At 38.6% G+C, this 20,457-nt stretch overlaps 1 protein-coding gene and 1 non-coding gene across 2 annotated transcripts; one reads left to right on the top strand and one right to left on the bottom strand.

Annotated features, from left to right (window-relative positions):
* Positions 1-10,610: 10,610 nt before the first annotated feature.
* Positions 10,611-12,598, top strand: LOC129473161 (uncharacterized). Its single transcript, XM_055263402.2, has 3 exons — positions 10,611-10,724; positions 10,989-11,073; positions 11,611-12,598. The coding sequence occupies exons 1-3, from the start codon at positions 10,611-10,613 to the stop codon at positions 11,952-11,954; spliced, it is 543 nt and encodes a 180-aa protein (XP_055119377.1). The 3' UTR covers positions 11,955-12,598.
* Positions 11,549-11,642, bottom strand: TRNAI-UAU (transfer RNA isoleucine (anticodon UAU)). Its single transcript has 2 exons — positions 11,605-11,642; positions 11,549-11,584 (listed from the first exon to the last, which is right to left on the bottom strand). It is a non-coding gene; the product is annotated as a tRNA-Ile (tRNA).
* Positions 12,599-20,457: the final 7,859 nt, after the last annotated feature.

Here is a 20,457-nt window from a genome sequence, read left to right on the forward strand (position 1 = left end):
GGGCGGAGCCTGCAGTGAGCCGAGATTGCGCCACTGCACTCCAGCCTGGGCGACAGCGAGACTCTGTCTCACCAAAAAAAAAAAAAAGAAAGAAAGAAAACAGAGAGCAGGTGCATCTAATAGAGTGAGATGGAAAACATAGCAGCAATCTGAAGTGTGAGAATAAGAGAGTACTGATAAGCGGAAAGCATGTAGTCACATCTCAATGCCTGTGGAGGCTCAGGAATTGCAATGTGAGCAATGATAGAGAGTCAAATGAACAATTATGAGTCGTTGAGGGAATTCCCTACTTATTCTCCAGATTGGTAGGGAAGCCTGCATTAGATGCTTATTTCAGGATTCTATGAAAACAATAAGAATTAGTATTTCTATGCTTGCAATGAGATGGATTATATCCTCTTTACCATCCTCTATATTGTGCTTACCAAAATTTTGGGTTAAATTAAATGAAATTCTTTTATAAGTTTAGATATTTCTTGCTGTTTTGTGGAATAAATACTGTATACGATCCCCAAATTGAAACAGCCTAATTTTGGATAAAAATGCAAGTATTTTTGCATACATTTTTGGCTTTGTATAGAAGAGATAATCCTTAAGACCCACAAAAGAGGTAAAATCAGAAAGTTTGGAAGAAAATGAGGGCAAAAGACAAGTGTTACCCTGAAGGTTTCTACCCAACACTGTAGTCCCCTGAAGTCTGTGCTTTGGGAACTACATAGTGTATAGTTGAATAAAGATAAATTAGGGAACACTAAAGAAAGAGAATTTAAAAGGGGAATCCCACAAAAATCTGCAACTTCAAAGGGATATTATTGTAGAATAAGAATGAATAAAGATAACCTATTGTACAGAAGGGGATATAAAGGAAACTTTCTTATCTTGACTCATTTGCTTGTTTGAGAAGAAAAATCTCCCCCCTAAGTTTTTGTATGCATAAGCTAGCTATTACAGGCTGAATTGTGTTCCCCAAAATTCACATGTTGAAGTCCTAATGCCCAGTACCTCAGAATGTGACTATACTTGGAGATAGGTAGGGTCTTTAAAGAGGTTGTTAAGGGCTGGATGCGGTGCTTCAGGCCTGTAATCCCAGCAATTTGGGAGGCCGAGGCGGGGGGATCATCTTAGGTCAGGAGTTCAAGACCAGCCTGGCCAACATGGTGAAACCCCATCTCTACTAAAACACACAAAAAATTAGCTGGGCATGGTGGTGGGGGCCTGCAATCCCAGCTACTTGAGAGGCTGAGGCAGGAGAATTGCTTGAACCTGGGAGGCGGAGGTTGCAGTGAGCAGAGCTCATACCACTGCACTACAGCCTGGGTGACACAGCAAGACTCCGACGCAAAAAAAAAAAAGTAATTAAGGCAAAATGAGGTTATTAAGGTGGGCTCTAATCCAATATAAATGATGTCCCCTTATAAAAGAGATTAGGACACAGACACCCAAAGAGGGAAAACCACATGAAGATACAGGAAGGAGGGGACAACCATCTATAAATCAGAGAGAAGCTTGAAAAGAAACAAATCCTGATCCCAGACTTCTAGCCTCCAGAATTGAGAAAATAATTCCTATTGTTTAAGGCACCCAGACTGTGGTACTTTGTTATGGCAACCCTAGTAAACTAATACACTGGCCTTAATGGGATTTCATTATTTTTGTTTTTTATTTTAAATTTTGTTTCATTTTTATTTTTTGTATGGTCTACAATACCTTAAGCAAAGAAAATCCTTTTTGAAGCATGAAACTTCAACCTAGGTATTAGAGAATTTCCACAGATATAGTGCAACGGTAGATGCTCACATTCAAAAATTCAAAATACACAAGGAAATAGAGAAGCTAGAGTAAAAGTGAGGAGAAAGAGTGTCAATAGGAAATCCACAAATATTCATATATTTATGCATTTAGAATACAAAATATTTATATTAAATATGGAAAAGCTGGCTGGGCACATTGGCTCATGCCTGTAATCCCAGCACTTCGGGAGGCCAAGGCGGGCGGATCACCTGAGGTCAGGAGTTAGAAATCAGCCTGGCGAACACGGTGAAAGTCCATCTCTACTAAAACGCACAAAAACGAGGTGGGTGTGGTGGCAGACACTTGTAATCCCAGCTACTCAGGAGGCTGAGGCGGAAGAATCACTTGAGCCCAGGAGGTGGAGCTTGCAGTGAGCCGAGATCACGCCACTGCACTCCAGCCTGGGCGACAGAGTGAGACTCTGTCTCAAACAAACAAACAAATATATATATGTGTGTGTGTGTGTGTGTATACACACACATATATGTATATATACACACACATATATGTATATACACACACATATATGTATATATACACACACATATATGTATATATACACACATATATGTATATATACACACACATGTATATATACACACACATATATATGTATATATACACATATACACACACCCACACACACACACACACACACACACATATATATATGGAAAAGCCACAAAGACCTAATTAAAAAAAAACTACAGGCTAATATTCTTTATGAAGATAAGTGCAGTAACAATCAACTGAACATTAACAAAATCCAGAAATATATAAAAAGTGTTATACACCATGATTAAGTGGAACATGATTAAGTGGAATTTATTCCAGGAATGTAAAGTTGGTTTAATATCTGAAAATAAAGCACCATATTAATAGAAAGCTAAAAAAATTCACCGATCATCTCAACAGATACAAAGCACTTAGCAAAATCCAATCCCTATTCCTTGTAAAAAATCTGATTAAATTTGGAATATAAGGAAATTCTATAACCTAATAAAGGGCTTTTATGAAAAATCTGAAGTTAATGTCATACTTAATAATAAGAGACTGAATGCTTTCTCCCTAAGATTGAGAACAAATCAAGTATGTCTCCTCTTGCCACTTTTGTTCACTATTGCACTGTATATTCTAGCTTGTACAATCAGGAGAGAAAAAGAAATGAAAGCATACATACTTGAGAGAAAGAAATTAAATCATCTATTTTCACAGATGACATGATCCTATATGCCAAAAATTTCAGGAAGTACACACATACACACACACACTGACACATGCACACACACACATACATTGAACAAATAAAATAGTTTTAGCAAGGTTGAAGGATACAAGATCAATACTTAAAAATCAACTGTATTTCTATATACTATCAATGAACAACCTAAAAATGAAGTTAAGAAAACAATTCTATTCACAATAGCGTTAAAAAGAATATAATTCTTAAGAATGAATATAACAAAATATGTATAAAGCCCTTTGCTGAAAACTATAAAATATTGCTGAGAGAAATTATGAAAGATCTAAATAAATGAAGAGGTAGTCCATGTTCATGGAACATGAACACGGATTAAAAGACTCAGTATGACCCATATTGTTAAGGTGGCAATTCTCCTTAAATTACCCTATAGATTCAATGCAATTCTTATAGAAATCCTGCAAAAACTGGCAAGTGTATCTTAAAATTTACTTAAAACTGTGGAGGATCCAGAAGAGTAGAAGCAGCTTGCAAAACGAAGAACAAAAGCTAAGAACTTAAACTTTCAGGTTTTAAAATGGAAGATTATCTGCTGAGGGAATCAAGAGAGTATAGCCCTAGCATAAAGGTAGTTAAATGGAACAGAATTGAGACTCTTACCTTTGTGTTCCATTCATTTTCAACAAAGTTGCCAAGGCAGTTGGGAAAAAACAAAACAAAATAAAAACAGTTGTTTTGTTTTGTTTTAACGAATACTGCTGGGATAATTGGATATTCACATGCAACAACAACAAAAAAGATAAATTTAGACCCTTAACTCACACCACATAAAACATTAACTCAAAATGGATAGAAGACCTAACTATAAGAGTTTATGAAACGTTCAGAAGAAAGAATAGGAGAAAATCATCATGATGTTAAGTTAGGCAAAAAGGTCTTAAATATATACTAAAATCACAATTCATAAAAAAAATTGATAAATTGGACTTCATCGAAATTAAAACCATTTGCACTTTTAAAAGCATCATTAAGAAAATGAAAAGCCATGCCACAGACTAAGGGAAAACATTTAAAAATCATATATCTGATAAAGAACTTGCATCCTGAATATGTAGAGAACTTTTATAACTCATTAAGAAAAACACTTAATTTAAAACTGGGAAAAATATTCTAATAGCTCACCAAAGAAGACATATGAATGGGTATTAAGCACATGAAAAAAATCTCAACATCATTAGTCATTAGGGCAATGCAGTTGACAACCACAATGAGTACCACTTCGTACCCACCTGCATGGCTATTTTTTAAAAAACACAAGACAGACAATAACAAGGTTGGTGAGAATGTGGAAAAGCTGGAACCCTCATGTAGTGCTTGTGGAAATGTAAAATGGAACAGCCTATTTGGAAAGCAGTTCCTTTAAGATAATCATAAATTTATCATATGGCCGGGCGCGGTGGCTCACGCTTGTAATCCTAGCACTTTGGGAGGCCGAGGCGGGCGGATCACGAGGTCAGGAGATCGAGACCACGGTGAAACCCCGTCTCTACTAAAAATACAAAAAAATTAGCCGGGGGTGGTGGCGGGCGCCTGTAGTACCAGCTACTCAGGAGGCTGAGGCAGGAGAATGGCGTGAACCCGGGAGGCGGAGCTTGCAGTGAGCCGAGATTGCGCCACTGCACTCCAGCCTGGGCGACAGAGCGAGACTCCATCTCAAAAAAAAAAAAAATTTATCATATGACTCTGCAATTCTATTCCCAGGTATCCAAGAGAAATGAAAACATGTCACACAAAAATTTGTATGCAAATGTTCATAGCAGTATTATTCATATAAGCCAAAATATGGATGGATGCAATCCAAATGTCCATCAACTGGTAAATGGATAGGTAAAAGGGGTATATCCATACAATGAAATACTGCTTAGCAATAAAAAGTAAAAAATTACTGGTACCTGCTACAACATTGAGGAACTTCAAAAACATTATGTTAAGTGAAAGAGTCCAGATGCAAAAGACCACATATTACTTATTTCATTTACACAAAATGTCCAGAAAATGAAAATCTATAGAGACAGAAAGTAGATTAAAGCTTGCCTGGGGTTGGAGGTAAAATTGACTGTAAATGGGCATGAGGGAGAGATTGGAAATCTCTCTTTTGGGAAGATGTAAGTGTTCTAAAACTGACTCATAATGATAATTGCGCAACTCTGTAAGTTTACTAAAAATCATTAAATTGTACAGTTAAAATTAGTGAATTTTATGGTATATAGATTATACCTCAATGAAGCTGTTAACAAAATAAGGAGTAGTCAGTAAAGGCCTCCCTAAAGAGGTGACAGTTGAGCTATGACTCAAATGATTAAAAAATTCTGACATGTTAGCACCACCTTTGTAATAGGATAAGGCTTGAAAGCACAGGGAATACCAACACTAAAGGGCCTGAGGCAGGAATGAGCTTGGGGTGTTAGAAAAACAGAAAGAAGGAATGTATGGTGGTGACAAACCTAGGGAGAAAAGAATGGCAGAAGATAACCTCAGACTGGGCATGGTGTCTCATGCCTGTAATTCCAGCACTTTGAGAGGCTGAAGCAGGAGGATCACTGCAGGCCATGAGTTCAAGACCAGCCAAGGTAACATAGCAAGACTCCGTCTCTCTGTGGCACAGCTCTGTAGTCCTAGCCATTGGGGAGGCTGAGGCAGGAGGATCATGGGACCCCAGGAGTTGGGGGTTATAGTGAACTATGATTTTGCCTCTGAACTCCAGCCTGGGTAGCAGAGTGAGACCTTGCCTCTGGGAAAAAAAAAAGATAACCTCAGTGAAGAAAGCAGGCACGACAGAATTTAGTGAACAATTGAATGTAAAGGAAGAGGGCTGTGGAAGGTCTAAGTTTCCATCTTCAGTGGTAGGACTGTGGTAATTTACTGAGGAAATGAATAGTGGAGAAGAGCAGGTTTCAGGGAGAATATTATAGGTAAAGTTTAGACATATTAATTTTGAAATACCTGTATGTGATGGTTTATTTTACACTTCAACTTGGCTGGGATATGGTACCCAGACATTTGGTCAAATGCTAGTCTAGGTGTTGCTGTGAAGACATGTTTTAGATGAGATTAACATTTGAATTAGTACACTTTAAGTAAAGTAGTTTACCTTCTATAACACGGGCAGGCTTCATCTAATCAGTTGAAGGCCTTACGAGAAAGATACTGGAGTTTCCCGAGGAAGAGGGAATTCTGCTTCCAGGATGCCTTCAGACTCAAGCTGCAATATTAACGCTTTCCTGAGTCTTCAGTCTGCTGGCCTACCCTGCAGATTTTGTACTTGCCAGCTCCCACAATCATGTGAGCCACCATCTTGAAATAAATGCCAATCTATCTATTTATCTACCTATCTCTCTATACATATATATAAAATCTCCAGTTGGTTCTGTTTCTCTGGAGAACCCTTAGTAATACAATGTGGAATGTGCAAGTGGAGATATCAAGAAGTGAGTCAGAAATAAGAATTTGGAGCACAGGAAGATGGCTCTCCTGAATATTGGTATAGAATGTAACTTAATGAATATTATGTAATATAGATTCATGATTCTTAATTTTGTGCAGTGGTTTACATACATAAGAGAAATACACAAAATTTTAGCAAGTTACATATCTCTGAAATTCATCAGTATAGATTTAATTTAGCTTAAGATTAAAAAGCAGACCAATGACTGACTCTTGGGGGAAAACTCATATTTACAAAGGAAAGGGGAGAGCTGAAAGAACTGGAGAATTGGAGATACCAAGGAGTAAAATCTCACCTACAAAAGATTCGTCAACCATCAAATACAGTTGAGTACAATTTAGAAAAAAAAGTCTAAAAATGTCTTGGTGAGGCTGTCATCTCAGTAGCCTTAGCAAAGCAGTTTTGTAAAATGGTGGGTGGATGCCAGATTGCAGTGGGTTGAAGACTGTAAGAAAAGGAAAGGCATTCACTCAGGTTTCTCTTTCTGGAAGTACATGTTGCACGGAAGGAGTAGAAAAGAGCAGTCTCTTGAGAGTAGCCATGTAGATCTTTGGATCATGCAGAGTGTGAGTGTGTATGTCCATTTAAAGATGACAGCCTGTGTGTTTATACATATTTTATTTTAAGGTTAATTCATCATGGGGAGTTGGCATTTGGAGGTGCAGATGAAGAGTTTAGTCTTTAATGAGCAGAGAGACATCTCTAAAAAATCAGGCAAGCAATAAAGCTGGTAACTGATGCTGATGAATTATAAATGTATGTAAAGAAGAGGGAAATAATGTAAATCAGAGGAGGTTCTAGATTCTTTGTGAAGTAAAAGGTAAGATTATCTGCTAAGAATGAAGCATTATCATGGAGTTTGGCTATTAAAGAGATAGGGGAAATCATGCAAAAACAGCCCTGGGTGGATGAGGGAGTTATTAGGCCTAAGCTTACCCATAGGCTTTGAGGTTACGACCACAATTTTGCAAAGGACATGAAATTTGCTTGCTTCCCTTTTATTCTCCAGAAAAGGTAGAGTAAATATTGATGGGAAAATATGATAAAGTGATATTGGTGTGTTGGAAACTTGATCCCCAGTGGGGCAGTATTGGAAAGTGGGATCTTTAAAAAGTGTTTAAATTATGAGGGCTCCACCCTCATGAGTGGATTAATGCCATTATTTTAGGACTGAGTTTCTTATGTAATGAAGAGTTCTGCCCCCTCTTGTTCTCTCCCCTGCCCCCCACCACCCACTCTTTGACCTTCTGCCATAAGGTGAGGCAACAAGAAGTCTCTCGCCAGATGCTAGTCCCTTGATTTTGAACTTCCCTGCTTCCAAGACCATGAGCCAATAAATTTATGTTCATTATAAACTTCCCAGTCTTAGGTATTTTGTTATAGCAGCACAAAATAAACTAAAACAGATGCTTTTCATATTCTCTGTTCTATTCCTAATGAGTTTGTGATCATGCCTGAATAACTGAATTGTGAACTCCTATTAAGATGTCTATAATAGTTCAACAAAGACAGGGTGAAAGAATCAACAATTACTGCATAACAAACTATCTTCAAAGCTCAAGGTCACAAAACAATAAGCATTTATTTCATACAGGCTTATTGGAGAAGTCAGCTGGTCTAGGCTGGGCTCAGCTGGATGGATCTTCTTCAATCTGTAGGCAGCAGAGGCAGCCAGACAACTTTTTTCTTTGTCTCTCATCCTCCTCTTCAGACCGGTGGGTGACCTGGGGTTTGTTTTTCTTATGACAATAGCAGAGGTACAAGAAGGCAAGTGGAAATAGGCAAAGCCTTTTAAGGCCCAGCCTGGGAATAAGCACACCATCACTTCTACCCCATTCCATTGGCCATGCAAGTTGAGTGGCCAAGTCTAAGTCAAGGGACTTTGTTTTTTAGTTACCTATTGCTGTATAACAAACCATCTCAAACGCAGTGGCTTAAAATACCATGCCCAAATGTAGTAACTTGAAGCAACCGTGATTATTTATTTGCTTATGATTTTACAATTTTGACAGAGAATGACAGAGAGAGCTTATCTCTACACTATGTGGCATCTGCTAGAGTTGTAAGATATGAGATGGCTTTTTCACTCACAGGTTTGATGTCTTAGAATAGTTGGAGTAGTTGAGGGTTAGCAAGGAATATCTCTCCATGTCTTTCCATGTGGTTAGCTTGAGCCTCTGCACACCATCACAGTCTCTAGGTATTTGAACTTCTTACATGGGAGCTGACTTCTCCTTAAAGGTAAAAGTGGAAGCTGATATGTTTTCTTACTGCCTGGGCTGAGAAATCACAAAATGTTATTTTTACTGCATTACATTGCTCAAAGTAGTTACAAACCCAAACCAAATTCAAGGTGAAGGGAAACAGACTCTACTTCTAGCTGAGGAGGTGCCAAGCTCACATTGCAGAAGGGAATGAGGGATACTGTTTCAGTCATTTTCAGGAATCCAATCTACCACAAGTGAAGACAAACTCTCCACCCACAAAAAGGGTGTGGATATAGAGAAGGAGCAATAATTTAATCAACTGTGCTGTATAATACGAATGTGTATATTAAAATGATTTTAAATGATTCTAGGGTCAGTCCCTTGCCCTGGTATCACAATCTGGAGGATTGTCATTTAACATAACAAACAAAACCACACTGCTGAAGTGGCCACTAAAAGTACTTCAGTTTTCTTTATTTTTGGTAAACACCAGAGGCTGTCATAATTAGTATAATGGAATATTGGATACTGGTTTTCTTTGATGAAATTTGTCCTTGTTAATTAGTTAATTAATATTTTAGAAACAAAGATCCCATGGGGTGAAGGGAAAAAAATATTAGAAATATAATCTCCCTGGGTAAATTAGTGGTTCCCAAAATGAATTAAATATTTAAGAGATACTGTTCAAAGGGAATAAAAATTAAATGAGCTCTAGGCTTTAACTTGAGGGATGGTGCCCTAGGCTGGAGATTTCAGTATTTCTGTGTCCTGCTGTGTCCAGAGGCTTTCTTCTTAGAGATGTTTGGCTGAATCCTCACTCTGAAATATTGTTGCATTTGCCTCAAGCAAAGCTTTCATGAAAGGTAGTTTTGGAGTTAGTAAAACAACAATGACAACAACAAAAACAAATGACAAAACCGTGGGAACTTCACTGAGCTTAGAGAACAGGTTTTATGACTGTTTTTTGCTTGCTTTCTAATAAATGACTATATATGTACAAAATTTTGTTGAAGATCTGCTATCACTATAACTCGTTGGTATGTTGTAGCTAACTATCCCTTACTTTATACTATAAAGTAAGGTAGAGTATAAAGTACTATAAAGTAAGCTGCCTACAGACATCTACCAAAAGCACCCAAAGTTGTCTATCACAAAACTGGCTTAAGCCAGTTCACAAAAATTCTTTATGGAAAGGTCACCATTTTTTAAACACTGTGTGCAGATACTCAATAATACCTTCAACTGATCAGGAACAGAGATAAAATAATTGAATTAAGGTGCTAAATCTATTCAGAAAAAATATCCAAAAGTTAATATAAGGCAAAAAAAAAAAAGATATTAGTACTCTTTCAAAATAATACTAGAGCATTGTCTAACGAGCCCACTGAAGGGGCAAGTAATCCTCTGAGTTAATGCAACTTTTGGAGGTCACTATTTACTAATGATTAGAAAATAGATTACAAGGTTAAATGTCATTATGTAGAAGATTAAGCTTTGAATGATTTTTACCCAGTAAAGATGCAACTAGTTTCTGTCTTTTAGATAAAAATAATCCCAAAGGCCATAGTTTTCACTGCCCCATAGGACATTAGCTAGTTTTTTACTTAAACTTGCAATCTCATGTCAGCATTATTTTTCCCCCACTGACTATACCTTTACCAGCCTTTTCTATTGCCATTGCAATCAGTTTACCATACTCCTCCTTTTCTCATTAGTGACTTAAATAAATATTTGATGATTAGTTATTATATATATATATTTGAAGATTATGCTTTGATAGCTTTTAAGGTACTCCAGTGGCTTAGCAAGAGCTACAAAGTGAGAAGGTGTTCACTTTATTATCATCTGGTGCATTCCTTAACGGGACCTCCCTAGCTTTTCTCAGGAGATACTCTGTGAGTGGACAATGTCCAGATACATGCAAGACCCATTTAGGAATACAGACCTCAAGAGAGAGTTATCTGTGCTCAGCTTAATTCCACTCACCTCCGTGTCCCAAGTGGGACACATGTGCTTTCAGGTTTGTGGCAATCTTTATAGCTAGGAAAACAACTCCCAATTACTCAGTTCAATTCCCTCTCTTGGTGAAGAGTTGGGAAGCATATGATAAAAGCTATGTCCAGGCAAACTGCGGGTGTCATAGGGAAGGGAAGCATATTTTAAAGTCAAAATCCCTATCTACTTTCTACCCACCTCACCCACAACAATATGCTTATTCTTGTAATGCTGTTCTAAAGATTTCAGGCTTCTGGGTCTATTATCGCTCATCCTTTTCCAAGTCCAGGTAGTTGAATGCCTGAGGATGCCAGGTGCTGTTTCTCAGTTGATAAAAGCTGCTAGATCTTCCATGACTGTTGATTTTTATCAGGGTAAAATTAAGTGGGGGAAAAATACTGAAGGGGACACTGCCGTCAGAAATCAGTCCCCCCCACCCCCAATCAGAGCTTTAATCAGACAGGAATTTTTTACTATTTCCCACTTTTGAGTTTCCTTAAATGGAGTTCAATGCTTATCACCTGATGGGAGTTTCTTAGCACTAAGTATGTGCCAGGGGCTCCCCGAGGAACGATGATCGATGATCCTAAGAGCAAAGTGGAAAGAAAGATGTAAAGAGATGATGTTCTTTACCTGAGATCGACATGCAGGACAAAGTGGAGATAGAAGGTAGCTAACTCACTGCGGCGCAACGGATTTTGCTGGTAATTGGCGTTGCTTGGTTCTAAAAGGGCTAAGGAAACCAATAACAATAAACTGTGTACACAATTCCAAACACGTTAAAGACGGTGGAGTCGGATTACAGGGGGAAAGGCACTTCAAGTGATGCTATTTTGGGTTGGAAAACAATGCTCCAGGTGAGGCTCGAACTCACAACCTCGGCATCACTCGCACACATACTGCCATATAAGTACCGCGCGCTAACCGATTGCGCCACTGGAGCACCCAGCTCCTACTTCCGGTCACTCATTACACGGCCTACACAGGAACATCCGGCGTGTTTGCTCTGATCGTCACGGTTCCTCGGGCGCGCGCCCTTAGTCCCGGGGCCGCCTCTCCCCCGGACGCGTGCGAAGGCGGACTGGGTTCCGCTGCGGTCTCCACGAGAGCCACCGGTCCTGAAAGCGCGGATGCTTTGTTTGCGGAAACGAAAGCGAGTACTTCTTTCCAAGGAGACTTGGGAAAGGGCGGACGCTCCCACTGCCTCAGGCGTTCCCTGGAGGACCTTCAAGTCGCCGCTGTGTGGGCGGGCTAGCGTCCCGCTGCTGCGCTGGTTCCGAGCCCTTCCCTTGCCTCTCCCAGGGTCCTTCTCCCAGCGTCGGTGCGAGTGCAATGCTAGTGGTGGGAATCCCTGGGAGGATTACGAAATCCTTCAAGTGGGATTTACCAAAGGCGTTCCTTTCCGCTCGCTTCCGTTCCCGCTCAACAAACGTGTTGGAAACGTGTTGCTACTGAAAGGAAGTGGTGCAGGGCTGCATTTTCTGTGCCTAGTCTGCGAGAAACAGCCCTGGAATAGGGCCTCTATTTCTTCCTTGGAGCATCCCTCCCGGGGACCTGGGAGTTGAAACTCTCTAGGCTAAAGAAACTGAAGCAGGTTCAGGACTGGGTCTCTGAAATTCTGGGTGTCTCTACGCTGGGTTAAACTAAGTTTTTCAGAAAATGTCTAACTAGGCTAAAGACCTTGTGCTTCAGAGTGTTTTGAGAGGAGAGTTTGGGGGAAAGGGCTCTCTCTAGAAGGTAAATTTGTATGGGAGATGGGGAGTGTGTGTTTACACGGAGTATCGGGCGTCTTTCTTATGGGTGGACATTGTGGATGAGAATGAGAGATTAAGGCAGAATTAGCTGGGCTTTTAATCCCAAACAGTGTTTTAAAAATAAAAACTATATATTTAAGGTGTACAACATGATGTTTTGATACACGTACACAGTGAAATGATTTCTACAGTCAAGCTAATTAACATAATACATCTCTTCACAGTTACTATTTTGTGTAAGTGGTGAGAGTGCATGAAATGTACTCTCCGCAAGTTTCCAATGCACAATGCAGTGTTAACTATAGTTATGCTATGCATTACATCTCTAGACTTATTCATCCTACAGAACTGCAACTTTGTATCCTTTGACCAACATCTCAACCATTTCCATACATCTCCACCCCTGGTAACCACTGTTCTATTCTGCTTCTATGTATTTGACTTTTTTAGAATCCACATAAAAGATCATGCAGTATTTTTCTTTCTGTGTCTGGCTTGTTTGACTTAGCATAATGACATCGAGGTTCATCCATGTTGCAAACAGCAGAATCTTCTTTATTAAGGATGAATAATATTCTATTGTGTATATAAACATATGTGCTTTATCCATTCATTGGTGGACAGACACTTAGGTTGATTCCATATGTTAGTTATTGTGAATAATGTTTCAATGAAGATGGGCATGCAGTTATTGCTTCAAGATCCTGATTTCATTTCCTTTGGGGATGTGAACCCCGAAAATTTGAGACACGTCTCAGTTAATTTAGAAAGTTTATTTTGCCAAGGTCGAGGACACACCCCTGTGACACAGCCTCAGGGAGTTCTGACTACCTGTGCCCAAGGTAATCGGGGTACAGCTTAGTTTTATACATTTTAGGGAGACATGAGACATCAATCAATGTATGTAAGAAGTACATTGGTTCCATCCAGAAAGGCGGGGACAAAGCAGGGAGGGGGCTGCCAGGTCTCACTTTTGAGTTTCTGATAAACCTTTCCAAAGGAGGCAATCAGAGTATGCATCTATCTCAGTGAGCAGAGGGATGACTTTGAATAGAATGGGAGGCAAGTTTGCACTGAGCAGTTTCCAGCTTGAATTTTCCTTTTAGCCTTGTGATTTTGGGGGTGCAAGATATTTTACTTTCACAGTATATACCCAGAAAAGGTACTGCTGTATCATGTGGTAGTTCTATTTGTAATTTTCTGAGGAACAACCATACTGCTGTTTTCCATAAAGGCTGTACTAATTTGCATTCCCACCCACAATGTAAAAGGGTTCCCTTTTCTCTACATTGCCAACACTTGTTATTTTTTATATTTTTAAATTGGTTATTCTAACAGGTGTGAGATGATGTCTCATTGTGGGTTTGATTTGCATTTCTGTGATGACTAGAGATGTTGAGCATTTTTTCTATTGGCCATTTTTTATGTCATCCTTGGGAATATATCTGTTCAGGTTCTTTACCTATTTTTTAATTAGACTTGGTTTTCTTGCTATTGAGTTGTACATATATATATACACATATGTATATATTGAGTTATATATATACTACATATATATACACATATATGTATATATTGAGTTATATATATACTATATATATACACATATATGTATATATTGAGTTATATATATTATATATATATATATACACCTTACATATTTTGGATATTAACTCCTTATCAGATACATGGTTTACAAATATTTTCTCCCAACCAATAGTTGCCTTTCCGTTTTGCCCATTGTTTTCTTCTCTGTGCAGATTTTTCGTTTGATGTAGTCTCACTTGTTTACTTTTGCTTTTCTTTCCTGAGCTTTTGGTGTCCTGCCCAAGAAATCATTACGAAGGCCAGTGTCAAGGAGGTTTTCCCTTACATTTTCTTCTAGGAGTTTTACAATTTCAGGTCTTCTGTTTAAGTCTTTAACCTATTTCAAGTTGAATTTTATGTAAGATGTAAGATAAGGGTGTAATTTTTTTATTTTGTGTGTGGGTTCCCAGTTTTCCCAACACCATTTATTGAAGAGGCTGTCTTTTCCCCAGTGTGTATTTTTGTCATCCTTGTCAAAAATCAGTTGACTAAATGTGTAGATTTATTTCTGGGCTCTCTATTTTGTTCCATCGGTCTATGTGTCTGTTTTCATGTCAGTGCCATGCTGTTTTGATTGTATGGCTTTGTATAGTATATTTTGAAGTCAGGTAGTGTGATGCCTCCAACTTTGTTCTTCTTTCTCAAAATTGCTTTGGCTATTTAAGGTCTTTTGTGGTTTTATACAAATCTTAGAATGTTTTTATTTCTGTGAAAAATATTGGAATTTTGATATTGTGTTGAATCTACATATTGCTTTATGTATTATGGACATTTTAACAATATTAATTATTTTCATCCATAAATCTTTTCATTTACTTTGTCTTCTTCAGTTTCGTTCATCAATGTTTTATAGTTTTCAGTGTACAAATCTTTTACCTCCTTGGTTAAATTTATTCCTAAGTATTTAAATTTTTGTACCAATCGTAGTAGATATTTTTAAAACTTTCTTTTTAGATAGATTGTTTTTTGTGTAAAGAAACACACCTGACTTTTGTATGTTAATTTTATATCCTACAACTTTATTTAATTATTAATTTTAATAGCTTTTTGAGTGGAGTTTCTAGAAATTTCTACATATAGACTCATGCCTTCTGCAAACAGTTTTACATCTTCTTTTCCAATTTGGATGCCTTTTATTTTTTTTCTTGTCTAATTGCTTTTGCTAGTACTTCCAGTGCTATGTTGAATAGAAACGGAGATAGTGGTAATATATACCTTGCACCAGATCTTAGAGGAAAAGCTTTTAGTTTTTCCCTATTGATTATGATGTTAGTTGTGGGATATTAATAAATGGCCCTCATTGTGTTGAGGTAGTTTTCTTCTATACCTGTTTTGTCGAGAGTTTTTGTCTTGAGTGGATGTTGAACTTTGTCAAATGCTTTTTCTGCATCTATGATGATGTGGTTTTCATGTTTCACTCTGTTAATGTGATATGTTGCATTGATTGATTTGGGTATTTTAAGCCATGTGTCTGTTGGCTGCATAAATGTTTCCTTTTGAGAAGTGTCTGTTCATATCCTTTGCCCACATTTTTATGGGGTTGTTTGATTTTTTCTTGTAAATTTGTTCAAGTTCTTTGTAGATTCTGGATAATAGCCCTTCATCAGATGGGTAGATTGCAAAAATTTTCTCCCATTCTGTAGGTTGCCTGTTCACTCTGACAGTAGTTTCTTTTGCTGTGCAGGAGCTCTTTAGTTTAATTAGATCCCATTTGTCAATTTTGGTTTATGTTGCCATTGCTTTTGGTGTTTTAGACATGAAGTCCTTGCCCATGCCTATGTCCTGAATGGTATTGCCTAGGTTTTCTTCTAGGGTTTTTATGGTTTTAGGTCTAACATGCAAGTCTTTAATCCATCTTGAATTAATTTTTGTATAAGGAGTATAGAAGGGATCCAGTTTCAGCTTTCTACATATGGCTAGCCAGTTTTCCCAGCACCATTTATTAAATAGGGAATCCTTTCCCCATTTCTTGTTTTTGTCAGGTTTGTCAAAGATCAGATAGTTGTAGATGTGTGGTATTATTTCTGAGTGCTCTATTCTGTTCCATTGGTCTATATCTCTGTTTTGGTACCAGCACCAAGCTGTTTTGGTTACTGTAGCCTTGTAGTATAGTTTGAAGTCAGGTAGCGTGATGCCTCCAGCTTTGTCTTTTTTGCTTAGGATTGTCTTGGCAATGCAGGCCCTTTTTTGGTTCCATATGAGCTTTAAAGTAGTTTTCTCCAATTCTGTGAAGAAAGTCATTGGTAGCTTGATGGGGATGGCATTGAATCTATAAATTACCTTGGGCAGTATGGCCATTTTCACGATATTGATTCTTCCTGTCCATGAGCATGGAGTGTTATTCCATTTGTTTGTGTCCTCTTTTATTTTGTTGAGCAGTGGTTTGTAGTTCTCCTTGAAGAGGTCCTCTACATCCCTTGTAAGTTGGATTCCTAGGTATTTTATTTTCTTTGAAGCAATTGTGAATGGGAGTTCAGTCATGATTTGGCTCTCTGTTTGTCTGTTATTGGTGTATAGGAATGCTTGTGATTTTTGCACATTGATTTTGTATCCTGAGACTTTGCTGAAGTTGCTTATCAGCTTAAGGAGATAGTGGGCTGAGACGATGGTGTTTTCTAAATACACAATCATGTCATCTGCAAACAGGGACAATTTGACTTCCTGTTTTCCTAATTGAATACCTTTTATTTCCTTCTCCTGCCTGATTATCCTGGCCAGACCTTCCAACACTATGTTGAATAGGAGTGGTGAGAGAGAGCATCCCTGTCTTGTGCCAGTTTTCAAAGGGAATGCTTCTAGTTTTTGCCCATTCAGTATGATATTGGCTGTGGGTGTGTCATAAATAGCTATTATTATTTTGAGATACATCCCATCAATACCTAGTTTATTTAGAGTTTTTAGCATGAAGGGCTGTTGAATTTTGTCGAAGGCCTTTTCTGCATCTATTTATCATGTGGTTTTTGTCCTTGGTTCTGTTTACTTGATGGATTATGTTTATTGATTTGCATATGTTGAACCAGTCTTGCATCCCAGGGATGAAGCTAACTTGATCATGGTGGATAAGCTTTTTGATGTGCTGCTGGATTCAGTTTGCCAGTATTTTATTGAGGATTTTTGCATTGATGTTCATCAGGAATATTGGTCTAAAATTCTCTTTTTTTGTTGTGTCCCTGCCAGGCTTTGGTATCAGGATGATGCTGGCCTCATAAAATGAGTCAAATAGGATTCCCTCTTTTTCTATTGATTGGAATAGTTTCAGAAAGAATGGTACCAGCTCCTCTTTGTACCTCTGGTAGAATTCGGCTGTGAATCTGTCTGGTCCTGGACTTTTTTTGGTTGGTAGGCTATTAATTATTGCCTCAATTTCAGAGCCTCTTATTGGGCTATTCTGGGATTCAGCTTCTTCCTGGTTTAGTCTTGGGAGGGTATATGTGTCCAGGAATTTATCCATTTCTTCTACATTTTCTAGTTTATTTGTGTAGAGGTGTTTATAGTATTCTCTGATGGTAGTTTGTATTTCTGTGGGATTGGTGGTGATATCCCCTTTATCATTTTTTATTTCATCTATTTGATTCTTCTCTCTTTTCTTCTTTATTAGTCTTGCTAGTGGTCTCTCAATTTTGTTGATCTTTTCAAAAAACCAGCTCCCGGATTCATTGATTTTTTGAAAGGATTTTTTGTATCTCTATCTCCTTCAGTTCTGCTCTCATCTTAGTTATTTCTTGCCTTCTGCTAGCTTTTGAATGTGTTTGCTCTTGCTTCTGTAGTTCTTTTAATTGTGACGTTAGAGTGTCGATTTTAGATCTTTCCTGCTTTCTCTTGTGGGCATTTAGTGCTATAAATTTCTCTATACACACTGCTTTAAATGTGTCCCTGCGATTCTGGTATGTTGTGTCTTTGTTTCCTTGGTTTCATAGAACATCTTTATTTCTGCGTTCATTTTGTTATGTACCCAGTAGTCATTCAGGAGCAGGTTGTTCAGTTTCCATGTAGTTGAGCGGTTTTGAGTGAGTTTCTTAATCCTGAGTTCTAATTTGATTGCACTGTGGTCTGAGAGACAGTTTGTTATAATTTCTGTTCTTTTACATTTGCTGAGGAGTGCTTTACTTCCAACTATGTGGTCAATTTTGGAAAAGTGCGATGTGGTGCTGAGAAGAATGTATATTCTGTTGATTTGGGGTGGAGAGTTCTGTAGATGTCTAGTAGGTCCGCTTGGTGCAGAGCTGTGTTGAAGTCCTGGATATCCTTGTTAACTTTCTGTCTCATTGATCTGTCTAATATTGATAGTGGGGTGTTAAAGTCTCCCATTATTATTGTGTAGGAGTCTAAGTCTCTTTGTAGGTCTCTAAAGACTTGCTTTATGAATCTGGGTGCTCCTGTATTGGGTGCATATATATTTAGGATAGTTAGCTCTTCTTGTTGAATTGATGCCTTTACCATTATGTAATGGCATTCTTTGTCTCTTTTGATCTTTGTTGGTTTAAAGTCTGTTTTATCAGAGACTAGGATTGCAACCTCTGCTTTTTTTTATTTTCCATTTGTTTGGTAGCTCTTCCTCCATCCCTTTATTTTGGCCTATGTGTGTCTCTGAACGTGAGATGGGTTTCCTGAATATAGCACACTGATGGGTCTTGACTCTTTATCCAATTTGCCAGTCTGTGTCTTTTAATTGGGGCATTTAGCCCATTTACATTTAAGGTTAATATGGTTATGTGTGAATTTGATCCTGTCATTATGATGTTAGCTGGTTATTTTGCATGTTAGTTGATGCAGTTTCTTCCTAGCATCGATGGTCTTTACAATTTGGCATGTTTTTGCAGTTGCTGGTACTGGTTGTTCCTTTCCATATTTAGTGCTTCCTTCAGGAGCTGTTGTAAGGCAGGCCTGGTGGTGACAAAATCTCTCAGCATTTGCTTGTCTGTAAAGGATTTTATTTCTCCTTCACTTATGAAGCTTAGTTTGGCTGGATATGAAATTCTGGGTTGAAAATTCTTTCCTTTAAAAATGTTGAATATTGGCCCCCACTCTCTTCTGGCTTGTAGAGTTTCTGCTGAGAGATCCGCTGTTAGTCTGATGGGCTTCCCTTTGTGAGTAACCTGACCTTTCTGTCCGGCTGCTTGTAACATTTTTTCCTTCATTTCAACCTTGGTGAATCTGACAATTATGTATCTTGGAGTTGCTCTTCTTGAGGAGTATCTTTGTGGTGTTCTCTGTATTTCCTGAATTTGAATGTTGGCCTGCCTTGCTAGGTTGGGGAAGTTCTCCTGGATAATATCCTGAAGAGTGTTTTCCAGCTTGGTTCCATTCTCCCCATCACTTTCAGGTACACCAATCAGACATAGATTTGGTCTTTTCACATAGTCCCATATTTCTTGGAGGCTTTGTTAGTTTCTTTTTATTATTCTTTCTCTAAACTTCTTGCTTCATTTCATTCATTTGATCTTCAATCACTGATACCCTTTCTTGCACTTGATCGAGTCGGCTAGTAAAGCTTGTGCATGTGTCATGTAGTTCTCGTGCCATAGTTTTCAGCTCCATCAGGTCATTTAAGGTCTTCTCTACGCTGATTGTTCTAGTTAGCCATTCGTCTAATCTTTTTTCAAGGTTTTTAGCTTCTTTGCAATGGGTTCAAATATCCTCCTTTAGCTCGGAGAAGTTTGTTATTACCAATCTTCTGAAGCCTACCTCTGCCAACTCGTCAAAGTCATTCTCCGTCCAGCTTTGTTCTGTTGCTGGCAAGGAGCTGTGATCCTTTGGAGAAGAGGCGCTCTGATTTTTAGAATTTTCAGCTTTTCTGCTCTGATTTCTCCCCATCTTTGTGGTTTTATCTACCTTTGGTCTTTGATGATGGTGACCTACAGATGGGGTTTTGGTGTGGATGTCCTTTTTGTTGATGTTGATGCTATTCCTTTCTGTTTGTTAGTTTTCCTTCTAACAGTCAGGACCCTCAGCTGCAGGTCTGTTGGAGTTTGCTGGAGGTCCACTCTAGACCCTGTTTGACTGGGTACCACTAGCAGCAGAGACTGCAAACAGCAAATATTGCAGAACAGCAAATGTTGCTGCCTGATCCTTCTTCTGGAAGCTTCATCTCAGAGGAATACCCGGTTGTATGAGGTGTCAGTCGGCCCCTACTGGGAGGTGTTTCCCAGTTAGGCTACTCGGGAGTCAGGGACCCACTTGAGGAGGCAGTCTGTCCATTCTCAGATCTCAAACTCTGTGCTGGGAGAACCACTGCTCTCTTCAAAGCTGTCAGACAGGGACGTTTAAGTCTGCAGAAGTTTCTGCTGCCTTTTGTTCAGCTATGCGCTGCCCCCAGAGGTGGAGTCTACAGAGGCAGATAGGCCTCCTTGAACTGTGGTGGGCTCCACCCAGTTCGAGCTTCCCAGCCACATTGTTTATACCTAGTCAAGCCTCAGC

Source organism: Symphalangus syndactylus, chromosome 23, assembly GCF_028878055.3.
Source record: "Symphalangus syndactylus isolate Jambi chromosome 23, NHGRI_mSymSyn1-v2.1_pri, whole genome shotgun sequence".
In the NCBI taxonomy this organism is placed as follows: domain Eukaryota; kingdom Metazoa; phylum Chordata; class Mammalia; order Primates; family Hylobatidae; genus Symphalangus; species Symphalangus syndactylus.